Genomic DNA, 12,429 nt, shown 5'->3' with positions numbered 1-12,429 from the left:
AAATGTCTACATTCATTAAAGTACAGATGAATTATTTCCCTAACAGCTGTTTATCCCCAGAATGCAAAGAACCCTGAAGAATTTTGTTAAAGTGGTAACACTCTTTCTGTCCATCCATGTGGGCTGGAGGAGGATGAAACCACCACAGATCTCAACCATTGTTACATGAATAATTGCAACACTAAGCCATTTCAAAATTTATTTGAGCTCATTAGTGTAAAAGAAATGGGGACTAGACTTCTCAGCTTGATTCATTTTTTGTTTTCCTTTTCACTATGTTTGCAATGAAATTGTAAGCTAAGTTGTTTGTTTTGGTACATTTTGCAGTTTCTACCTTCAAAAAATAACACCAAAATATTTAAGGGATATAAAAGTTCTGATGTCATATATTGGTTTTGCTTGCAAAATTCTTCATTGGAGTACACGTTCTTGTGACAAAGAGCCAACATGTTACAAAACACTTCCTGAAATGATACGCTGAATGAGAAACGGTTCTGACATGACTCTGTCTCAGTTGCACTCTGGACATTCCCTTGCTCCATGTCCTGGAAAATTGAGTTATTACTGTATTCAAATGCAAAACAGTTGTGCAAGTTTATCTCAATAGGTCTTTATCAAGTAATCAATCAGCAATCAGACATATGCTGAAGTTGTAATCATCTAAGCGTTCTGATAGCTCAGAACTGTCTGATGGGGCCAGTTTGTTCTTCAGTACCAACCCTGTGACTTTTAAAGGATGACATTTGGCTTTTGCAGCACTGCATGATGTCCTGATCATCAAGTGTGTTCATAGACATGAAAGTAAACTACTTGCTCTAAGAGACTGGTAATTCAGCATTCTTACATAGGCATCTGTCTAGGCTAAAACAGTAGTAGGAATTTCATGGAGTTCATCTCTCAATGTTTGTAGATATTCTTAAGTTATTTTTCCAGTTAGTAAACTTCTGCCTGGAAATCAGCTCATACTGGTGTGATTCTCACTCACTCACTCGTTCGTTATCTTGACTGTATCTACTTGAATACCCTATAGTTTGCTGGAAGAGCAAAATTATATGTATAATATTTCCAAAATTCCTTCTAGTTTGAAATTTGAGATGAGTAATGAAATCCAACAATGATATATTGTACTATGTTGTATTCCTCTTTCTCCTTTGATTTTTATATTAAAGATACACGTCCTTAAATACCTTCTTCTTTCTCTTAAGTGAAACAACCAGTTTATTTGCTCTCATTTCTGACTAGGCTTTGATGGATGAGATTCTAATGTTACAAGAAGAAATCACTGAGCTTCAAAAATCATTAGCACAAGAGCTGGTTTCAGAATCACTGGATGCAGAAGCTGCTGACCAGCTGGCATTGCAGTCCACTCTCACGGTCTTGGCAGAGCGAATGGCCACAATTCGAATGAAGGCATCAGGAAAAAGACAGCTGTTAGAGGTACAAAAAAAAAACTGCAGAAGAGTCTCTCTTGTATTACATTCCAGATTTTATGAGTTTTTGTTTGTTTGTTTGGTTTTTTGTCCAAAGACCTCAATCATCATTGAATGTTTCTAATTCAAAAAATTCATTTTCATTCTCACAGTTTCTTTCACTAGTAAATTACTAATCTTCTTACACCATCTCTTCTTCATAAAATAATTAGTTGGAACTTGGAAATCCATTCTGTATATATTTATTTTTATTTAATATCTTCTTTGACATTTTCTCAGTAGGTGCTTTATTTTCTTGGTATTTCTTGTTTAAAAGAAGTGATGGAGTGCAAGTTTGAAAAGCAGTTATCTACATTAAAGCTGAAATTTTTGAACAGCCACTTGTCCAATTTGAGAGACAAGAGAGGGGGAAAGTTAGAATCTCAAAATAATACCTCTTTCAAACTGCTGCGTTGCTGCAGTGTTGTCTGATCTCATCTTCTGAGTGATCTGCACACAAACTATTATAATGGAAGACATGCCCCTTTATTTCTTTATCTTTGGTACAAAAGTTGTGAGGGGTTTCTTTTTTTTTTTTTTTTTTGTGTGTGTGTTTCCATTACTAAATGTAAGAATGTTGTGTATTAAGCAACAGGCCTGTATTATGCTGGTGATAAAATGTATTCGTGCTAAAGCTTGGTAAAGGCTGGTTACTTTGAATACTGCAGAACAGATCTACTACTGTAGATCTACTACTCTAATGGAAAAAGTAAAACCATAAATGCAGCAACTGCTGCCTTTTTAATTTCTATTATCAACAGATTCTTGAAGACAGTTGGATCTGTAGATGGGTTACAGGAAAGTCATGGGATGCATCAGCTGTGTTAGTCCTGTGCAGTAACTTGAGGCAGTGAATATATCCTTAGGAAATATCTTTCTTATACTGTAGAAATTTCCTTATCAGAAGAAAAATGGCTTTTATTTAAAAGGTTATTATTGTAGCTTATGCTCCATACATAATCTTGATGGCACTTATGAGAAGATAGTAAATAATTGGAAGAAAAGAACATAAGACAAATACTACATCTAAAAATGATTAGGATTCTGTCAGTTATCTTGGTAGACTAGACTCCAATATTCTTGGCTAAGAAATAGAAATATGGTATGTAGCTACTATTCAGTAACTGAATGTATATTTTACATAGCTCTGATTTCCCAGACAAAATCTTATGGGAATTTTCAAAGATTTAGAAAGAAGGCTAGAACAAGAAATGAAAACAGATTGCTGTTGAGGGTGTAGATTAGCAATATTATTATTACTATTATTATTATTATTATTATTATTATTATTATTATTATTTTTCTGTTGAGCTAATGTAAATAACCAAATTTTGAGAACTTTCAATTCTTAATTACCCAGGACACTTCTTAACTAGTATTATTCTTTAAATTATTCAAAATTTCTAATAATTTTCCCATAAAAATTAGGCAATCAGAAAACCTACACAAATGCTTTCCTTTGTGAGGATTTTACCCTTCATATATATGTCTGCATTTTCATAATGCACGTGTTCTCAGCTTATTGAAGTAGATTGGGTTTGTGAACAGAAGTGTGGTGGGTTGACCCTGGCCAGCAGCCAAACACCCATTGGTGTATTATCAACATTGTTCTAGTCATAAATACAAATCAGCACTGTATAGACTGCTATGAAGGAAGTTAACTCCAACTCTGCCATACCCAGTACAATCTCCACCCCTCATTGCACACCACATGTGTCGTACTAAGATCACACGCTATCTGAATCATCTAAATATCCTTTGACTGTCTCATTCTAGTTGTTTCTTATTGCTGAAATCCCCTCTTCTCTATCCAATAGCTCCATAACTCATTTGTGCTGAAGTACAGAACAGGACACGATAGCTGTTGCCTCAGCAGTGCTGAGTGGAGGAACATGATCGCATCCTTTAGTCTTCAGGCAACACAGATGCTAATGTGGCCCCACTTACCACTATATCTCTTTTCATAGTGTTGGTTTATGTTCAACTTGGTGTCCAGTAAGACCTTTTGGTCCTTTTCTGCAAAGCTGCTTTCCAGATGATCAGTCCCCAGCACGTAGTGCTGCATGGAGTTACCCCTCCCCAGCCTGTAGGGCTTTGTTCTTTTCCTTGTTGAATTCCATTAAGTTCTTGTCCAGTACTTTCTCCAGCCTGCTAATATCCCTCTGGATGTGATCCTCTGATTTGTCTGCCTTTCCTCACAGTTTTGTTCTGGGCAAACACGCTTGGAGTATGCTTTCATTCATCATCCAGATCATCTATGAAATGTTAAACAGGACTTAATCCAGTTTTGATCCTTAGGGTACACAAGTAGTTACTTGATATCAACCTGGCTTTGTGTCGCAGATCACCAACCTCTAGGACCAGCCAGTCTATAAGTTTTCAAATACATATCTGATGGATAGGAGTCAAGAAGTGTGGGCTGTGGGATACTGAAACAGAATTTAAGACATCAAAAAACATGTTCAGTAATATTTTGTGAAGTGATCCACTTACAAAACACAATGCTTATCATGGCTTAGAAAATACAATGTAGAAACTGTGAGAGATGGGAGTGAAGGGGGCTCAAAAAATTAAGGTGATTGTTAAGGTATATTGCTCTTAAAACGTAAAAAAAAATTTGCTATGGTTTATACCTCCAGGAAAAACTAAGTGAGCAACTGGAAGAACAGCGACAAGAACAGGCTCTTCAGAGGTACCGCTGTGAAGCTGATGAGCTTGACCACTGGCTGCTCAATACCCGCGCAACGCTGGACACTGCTCTGGTTACTGCTGAGGAACCTATGGATATGGAAGCTCAGCTGGTGGATTGTCAGGTAAAATTATCCATCCTGTAGTGCTTAGATAAAGAGGAAGGGCATAACTTGATAGGTAAACATGGGACATTAACATTAAACCATTAACAAGTGGAGTGAACCAGTATATTAGTGGGAGAAAAGTTTCTGAACTCTTCAGCATCCCATGTATATACAGTTGGTTTCATCAATTATTTGAGAAATAAAAGACTTCTTCATTTCTTACTGAAGATTGCAAACAGTGATTTAGAAAGCACATGAGGACATAACAGTAGGAAAACAAGAAATTCAGATTATCAGAATGTTTTCTGGTAGTTTTCTGATAGCAATAGTTTTCAGAGGAGCTGTTTGTTTTGCTTTAAAGGCCGTGTATTTGACTTGAATTTTTTGCTCCTCCCAAACTGGTGATGTTGAACAGCTCACCTGATAAATGCAAAAACACCTGCAGTGTACTTTCCTGGTCCTTTTTTTCCAACTCGAGAACACACTCCTTCTAGTGTTGGTGTCTGGGTCAGTGCTGTGCTTTCCTTAGGAGTAATTCTTACCCAGACTCCAAATTTAAGATTAATCATCAGTAGTTATTATTTCTATGATTTTAATGTTGACCAACTCAGTTACAAAACAACTGAGGAAAATCTCCTTGCTGCAATAACAATCAACTGCATATACTTTTACTGAAAAGATTTGAGACCATGTCATCCAAATTCACAAATTAATGGAGATATTCCATTAATGAATGAGCATGTATGAACATTATAGTTAAAATTATAAGAGAGAAAAGGCAGATGGAGTCAAAGGACACCTTTTCACTCTATATACCTGTGAATTTGAACAAAGCAATATTTTTTTAAACATAATCTTTAGGAAACATGACTATAGAAGGAGTTAACACTGCTCTTTTTTTTACTGTTTTTTAAAATCGTGATACAGTAAGTTTTTTTTAAAAGTCCTATATTTTTTTTTCCCAGATTTTAGAGACTTCACGTCTTATCCTGCACACATTTCTTCAGTGAACACTGGAAACAAACTGATATAAGTCTAGGTTTTTGAGCAAATATGAGCTTTGAATTTGGAAGATTAAAATATGCACCATGCCTGTAATATGTGAATGGTTAATGGAACAACAAGAAAGTAGCTTTTGAGAATAAACATGCCAGAGATTTGTCACTTTAAGTCTCTCTTTAGACTAAAGAGGATTATTCAGAAATCCTTTAGTCCATCATGCACCAATCAGAAAGAGCAAACAGCGAGAAGAGAAGCTTATCAATGCAGCCAGGGCAACACAGAGGAGGAGGTAGGAAGCATTTCACTAAATGCACATGGAAGAAGAGGAAAGAAGTAACTCTGTGTGCTCTATTTCTTGACATTATGGATGTCAGACTATCATCTTAGCCACTATTTACCATTATTGTGAAAATAAGTAGCATCTCATCTGCAACAAATCTTATGTTTCAAATAACTCAACTCTTCAATTACCAATTTTGAAAAAAGGCTGCAAACAAAGATGACAAATGCAAATGTTTTTACATGTTTTCATAAGGACTTTAAAATGGGACTGAAAAGTAATGAAAAACTGACTTGCTGTTAGCTTTGCAGCAGGTGAGGTAGGCCACAGGTCTCCTTGCCAGGAAAAGTGAGATGCTAGAGAATGTATGAATTTGCTTCTTTGTTTTTGCTGCTGCAGAACATGCTGGTTGAAATAGAACAGAAGGTGGTGGCCTTATCAGAGCTTTCTGTGCACAACGAGAACTTGCTTATGGAAGGGAAAGCTCACACTAAAGATGAGGCAGAGCAGCTGGCTTTGAAGCTCAGGACACTGAAGGGCAGTCTTCTGGAGCTGCAGAAAGTTCTCCATGATAAACAGATCAACATTCAGGTAAGTGGCTTGTTGCACTTGTCCCAGTGGGCAGGATTTTGAGGGATATCATGGCCGTGTTATGCAATGAGGAAAAGGAGTGAAAATACTCTGCTGATTTATTTTGAGCTCTTAATGTTTAATTAGTGAATGGAATTACACTCAAAATAAGGTACTGCATAGTAAAATTTAGCTTATCATTTCAAGCACTGCTTTATGGTGAAGCTATTGAGCTTCACTGTCTGCCTTTAAAGGACAATTATAAACTAGGTAGATAATTGGTTTGGTCTGAATGTACTCTGTTCCTGTTGAAAGTCACTTTAGATTGCATGTTCACTAGGTCAGGATACCTCACTGCAACAAAAGAAACATCCTGAACACATTCTTCCGTGTGTGCATTGTGCATGACACTACAGTTAGCATTGGGTAATGAAAGGCCTTTAAATATGGGTAATACTCAGTGCCATCATTACACTAAACAAAATATTCTAGGAACATGTAATCTTATCCTGTGTTTCTATTCTGAGAAGCACTGGTTTGCTTACGCTTACTGCAACTGGTTAATTTTATTTAACAATTGCTTCAGTCACTCTTCAGGTTAAATTAGCATGTGGAGAAGTGAATGCATGCAGGAAACACATCCAAGTTCCTGGTTTTGAATTTTCTTGCTCTGCTGTGGCACATCACTCCTCCCTCCCTCCCCTTTTCCTTTACTTCTTCTCTGGGCTTTGCTGTGCAAATTAAACGTGATAAGCTTCAAAGATTTCTGGCTTGTAATGCAGATTAAATTCCACTGAGAGGTTAGCTTGAAAAGTCACTTAATGTGCTAACAACTATTTTTAGTCCAGAGTGATTGGGTAACATAAAGTATGAGGTAGCTTGAGCAAAACTAAGGAAACAAACAAACAAAAAATAAAGTAAGGAAAAATACATAGGTGTTTATTGTTATTCCTTCTAAGACTGACGCAATACACAATATGCTTAATATTTTGACCCAAGAACAGTATCTGTTGTGAGGGACAAAAAGATGTTTTCCCGGTCTTCAATGTTATGTTATTTTTAGATAAATTTAGGTGAGTAAAAAATGTTATTGGTGTCTGTGGGAATATAATACTGTATTCAGATATATTACATGCAATTAACATAACCTTTGCTGTTGTATTTTAAAGTATGATGGTGTGATTTAACTTAAACTTATAAAACAGATTTTTTAATGTTTTTATGTCTATAATAGTACCAAAATAATTCCCAGATGCAGATTATGTTGTATTTAAGATGCCACGTGCATGCAAAATTTCCTTTTAAATTGTAAGCAATCTTTAGACTTCACCTAGGAATTATGGAAGAAAATGGTTTTCTTCCATTTAAAAAAAAAAAAAAAACCTCAGAAGAGGGTATTAAATTAAACATAATTATTTCTAAATCAGCTAGAATATACATTGCAGCTTCTGTCTTCCTGAATTCTAGCCCTGCCTTTACAGTGTTTTGTTTTGTTTTCCAAACAGTTAGGCATACAATATTTCTTATACTATTATTATTACTTTTATTATTTATTTTATCTTACACTATTTCTTGTGGAGTGAGGCCCTGAGCATGTGATAGACAAAAAGAAACAAACAAGAAAACCAAAACTAACTCAAATTCCTAGCTGTCATTAACTGTGAAAAACATTACATGATAACAGCATTGTTGGTCATGCATATAAGAAACATATACTTTAGATATGCCATAGCCTTGTAATTTCCCAGAAGCGTAGACAAGCCTGCACACAGGAAATACTCTGAAGTTGCATTACAAGACCAGACCTTTACTGGCCAAGCTGTATTTTCTTTCAAGCAGAAATCTGTAATTCCTGTAGCAAAGGGCTTTTTAGTAACCAATGTAAGATGCTGTCATTTCCTTTAACAATTATAGCTTTCCTTAATTAACTGTCATTAATGATCTGAAAAAAAAGTCTCAAATTTTTATTCGTAACATAATGCAGGGAAAATCATCAGGAACGTGCAGAAGCAGGAGTGTTCCAAGCTGTAATGATTCCAAATGCAGCATTTTTCGAGCACTTTGAGAGACATATGAAACATTGCCTTGTACTGTTATCTTCTAACATCTGTGACTTATGGATAATAAAAGTAGACTTCTTATTAAAAAACAAACAAACATTAAGAAACAAACAAACAAAAAAACCCAAACAAAAAACAGGATCCTGAATTTAAAATGGAAAACGTTTTAGTTTTTATAATAAAGTGTGACAGTGGTAGCAAAGGCAGTGTAATTTCCACAATAGTATGTCTGATACGAGTTAGCATAATGCAGAACTCCTTTGAATTTTCCCTTTCATTACCATTTTCTTTAGGGAATTACCAGTTATTTCTGTGTTGCAGTAGATACTCCTAAAAAAGACAACTTCAACCACTTATGTTCCCTGAGGACCGTAAAGGAAGTTATGTTCCCTCAGACAGAAATCAAATGCAAGTGTTTATATTATCTAGTTGTAGAATTAATTATAACTGTGTTTTCATAATTAATTTCGTACTAATCTGTAGGTATAATAGCGTATTTGCAGAACCTCTTTACATCCATAAAACTGCGAAACTTTTTGTTCTCTTTACTACTGTAGGAACTGCAGGACTACAATTTGTCATAATGACCATATAATACTCTATATTTTAAACCTCTACAGAGGTGAGAAGAGTCCAAATCTAATAGAAGTCAATCAATCAGCCTAAAGGCAATGAAAACCTATGGTCTGATGTCTAAAGGAATTTATGAGTACAACAGGAATTGTCCCTGGAGTATATAGGATATAATATAATTATTTTCTTTTTTCAACATTTACTTAAATTAGATTTTTAAAAAGTAGATCCTCTTTATCACTCAGATAATATTTTATTTCCCTATTCTAATAGCCTGAAAATGATACTGTTTACATTCCAGCCACATTAGCTTTTCTAGAAACTTGCTGCTAGGAAGCAAACAATCAAAGTTTACCCACAGACTGAATTAGTCACCCATAAACTGAATCCTTTGTGAAACAAAGTTATGTCATGCTAATGACTCTTTTCAACACTACAAAGCTGCTTAGTTATTTTGCTCCCTTTATAGTTTATATCCCCTAATCAGTCCTGTTAACTCTACATGAAGTTTTCAAGTCCATTGCCACCCAAAACCAAAATGTCTTACTTAACTGCAGCTTACTTGGCACAATTCTGCTGTTAAAGTGCCTAGTGCCGGGAACACCAGTGGCAGAGATCCATCACAGCTATTACTGTAAAGAGCACCAAGTGAGGTAGTCATTGAGGTAGTCATCAGATACCTACAACCCTCCTGGCCTCTGCCTCATTTCAGACAAAGACTCTCTAGAACACTAAGCATGTCATATTTTCAAAGAGCGTTCTATAAGTGTTTGAACCATTAGGCACTATTTTTCTGTCCAGAATGAAACATAGGTGATATATGAATCTTAGGTCAGAAATCTGAAGTCATAACTCACTTCAGAATTTATGAGTGTTGGAAGATGGTCATACATGTAATTTTCAGGTGGTGAACTGGACTTGCAACCAATACAAGTGTTTTCTGTTGTTTTGTTTTGTTTTGTTTTTTTAACTATTTCTTAAAGCAGGGATCACTACAAGAAAAGGAGGAGAGCAATCTGGATTTGGTTTCCTCACAAAGTCCCAGTGTCCAAGAGTGGCTGGCACAAGCAAGGACTACTCGATCACAGCAACAGCAGAACACTCTGCAGCAACAGAAAGTTGGTGTTTCACATCTTACTTCTATCTTTAGCTTATATTTAACAGTATACTTGAGGCATTTTTATTAGTTTTTTCCACTGAAATCTTCTGATTTACACTGTTACTTGTCCACTGTTCCTGTACTTGCGCATCTGTTATATATGTAACAGCTAACAGCTAGAGAGACTAGACGTTCTGTATGATTATCAACAACTCATTTCTCACTCTGTAATTCCATTGTGTATCAGAATAATTAAATTGAATTAGTGTTTTAAGCTACTGTAAGATGATGGTATTTCTTCAAAGTATTAATACTCTTTATAGTAGCAACAAATATGCACATCACACAATATATTATTTTGCATGATGCACAGGCATTCTCAATGGCTCAGATTCCAGAAACTGCGGGACATCAGTCAGTTAGTTCAACAGTCCACCTAGTTTAAGTATCCAATTTTTCTGTCTCCCTGGGTGGAGATTTTATACTTGTTTAGGTTGTCAAGTAATCTGTATCAGAAATAGTTCAGCTGTCTTGACATATCTTTCCAAGGCAGAAGCAGTCTGATGTTTTTTTGCTATGTTAGGAACTGGAACAAGAGCTAGAAGAGCAGAAGAATTTGCTTCGTTCAGTAGCATGCCGTGGAGAAGAAATCCTAACGCAGCAAGGTATTCCAGAAGGCTTATGTATAAGGTATGTTTTAATGTGTTGTTTTTTTCAGTGAAATAAATTTATTTGACTTTATCCCTTGCCATTTCTGTACTTATGTCTCTCTTCCATGTATAATCCTCTAATATTTGTTCTGTCACCTTTATATGTCACATGGGATACTAGAGTCCTGGTTTATAATTGAGTGGTCTGGTAACACAGTAACTTAAACTGTTTTGTGCCAGTAGATCTCTTTTAGCATGTAGAAATACCTTTTACTATCAAGAAGCACGTTAAAATTGCAAATTATTAGGATTCATTAGACAAGTAGTGGATTAGTTACTGTTACATTCTGGTCCAGCATTACTATGTGAATAATAGCTGATGTCTGTGTGGGAAAAAAAAAAAATAAATTACAAGGAAAAAAATGTAAAAGTAGCATTTAACTTTGATGTAGAATTTCTGAACTGAAAAATGAAATAAACACCTTACAGTATTATAACTTTTGTATTCCTTGAAACTTTCTGTGTTTTCCAATTACAGTGAGAAGCCTCAGAGGCTCTCTTCAGAGCTGTGCTTGGAAGGTGAGAAATCATCACCTGAACAGCAGCTGAAGATAAAATGGGAAAGCCTGCACCACGAATTCAATACCAAGCAGAAGCTTCTCCAGAAAACTCTGGAACAAGAGCAATTGGTAGTTATTTTTAATTTCTCCTTTTCTCTGTGAAAGGAGTTATCACAACATAAGTTATAGTATGTGCATAGCAAATGCATTAAGCTGATGCTGATAAAGCAAAGAATATGGAGCATTTTCTTTTTGTGACATATTTTAAAAACTTTTAAATATTGTCACTACCATTGCTTTTGTTTCGGTGATTTTAATTGCATTGCCATAGGTGAATTAAATTAAAAGAAAGAATTGCTTAGACAAAATTTTGATCTACTTATGTATTTCAGGACAATTCTGTAACAAATTGCCCTTCTAAAATTGGCTGAAACTCTGGTGACAAGTTAGGAAGAAAACTGATACTTTCTGTTTGAAGTTATTAGTTAAATTTTTTGTTCTTTGACAATTGTTGGTATTTGATGAAGAACCAAGTGATTTCAGCCACAGAATTTTTACTGAAAGAAGCAGGGATTTATCAGATAATCTGGGTACACTCCAAGGCATGTACTGATGTACATCCCGTATTTTACTGTCAAAAGTCCCAGGCTCAATGATATTAAATCTAGTCTAATTAAAATCTAATTGCAATGATATAAATGTCTTGTATTCATTGGATAACAATTATTTGAAATAAAATACGGGTACTTATTTTGCACTTCAGATGAATCCCTTTTTGATTTATTTTCTACATAAAATATTTGTGGTGAAACACTCATGTAAGGGCCGTTATTTTGTATCCACGGTTAGAAGTAGAATCTGTATATACTTTAGAAGCAATCTGATTAATATGTCTCTCTTAACAGCTCTATAGCAGACCAAACAGACTGATTGCTGGACTGCCTTCATATAAGGAGAATGGACGGGATGAGGAGAAATCATCTGTGTCACCAGTATTGGTTGAACTAAATCAGGCCTTTGAAGATGTGTCATCTGAGGTAACATTACAACTGTCTTTACATTGGTTTTGCAGCAGAACTCACTTTATTGTAAAAACTCCTCTAGCTCCCAACAGGAAATTTACTCATTTCCAAGTGAGAGAGAGTATCTTGTACTTTTTCTCTGTTTTTTTGTTCTTTTTTAACCCAGGCTGGAAGGGTGGAGAAGGAAAGTCTACATCTTGAACGGAGGCTGTATGATGGAGTTGCATCTACCTCCTTATGGCTAGATGGTGTGGAAGAACAGGTATTTGTTGCTACAGCTCTGCTGCCAGAGGAAGAAACAGAAACATACCTCTTCAAACAAGAGGTAAAGAATCCATGAACTGGACTT

The 12,429-nt window shown here is 35.5% G+C and overlaps 1 protein-coding gene across 17 annotated transcripts in view; it reads left to right on the top strand.

Moving 5' to 3' along the window:
• The window catches only part of SYNE1 (spectrin repeat containing nuclear envelope protein 1), a 275,903-nt gene that overhangs the window by 191,394 nt on the left and 72,080 nt on the right, over window positions 1-12,429 (top strand). For 14 of the 17 annotated variants that reach the window (XR_014944012.1, XR_014944011.1, XM_015858221.3 and 11 more), the window contains 8 exons: window positions 1,243-1,437; window positions 4,109-4,282; window positions 5,946-6,137; window positions 9,733-9,867; window positions 10,432-10,538; window positions 11,037-11,187; window positions 11,964-12,095; window positions 12,247-12,405. Coding sequence is in view for 15 of the 17 variants with exons in the window: in XM_015858221.3 (XP_015713707.3) it covers window positions 1,243-1,437; window positions 4,109-4,282; window positions 5,946-6,137; window positions 9,733-9,867; window positions 10,432-10,538; window positions 11,037-11,187; window positions 11,964-12,095; window positions 12,247-12,405 (1,245 nt within the window). In the remaining 2 variants the exon portion in view is untranslated. The remainder of the gene's footprint in view (window positions 1-1,242; window positions 1,438-4,108; window positions 4,283-5,945; window positions 6,138-9,732; window positions 9,868-10,431; window positions 10,539-11,036; window positions 11,188-11,963; window positions 12,096-12,246; window positions 12,406-12,429) is intronic. The other 3 variants (XM_032443851.2, XM_085541499.1, XM_032443841.2) reach the window with 1 other exon arrangement.

This window comes from Coturnix japonica, chromosome 3 (genome assembly GCF_054131305.1).
Source record: "Coturnix japonica strain WE chromosome 3, WE-NBRP24, whole genome shotgun sequence".
NCBI classification, from domain to species: Eukaryota; Metazoa; Chordata; class Aves; order Galliformes; family Phasianidae; genus Coturnix; species Coturnix japonica.
Note: the sequence above shows the minus strand (reverse complement) of the source record. Positions and strands in the feature narration are given on the sequence as shown.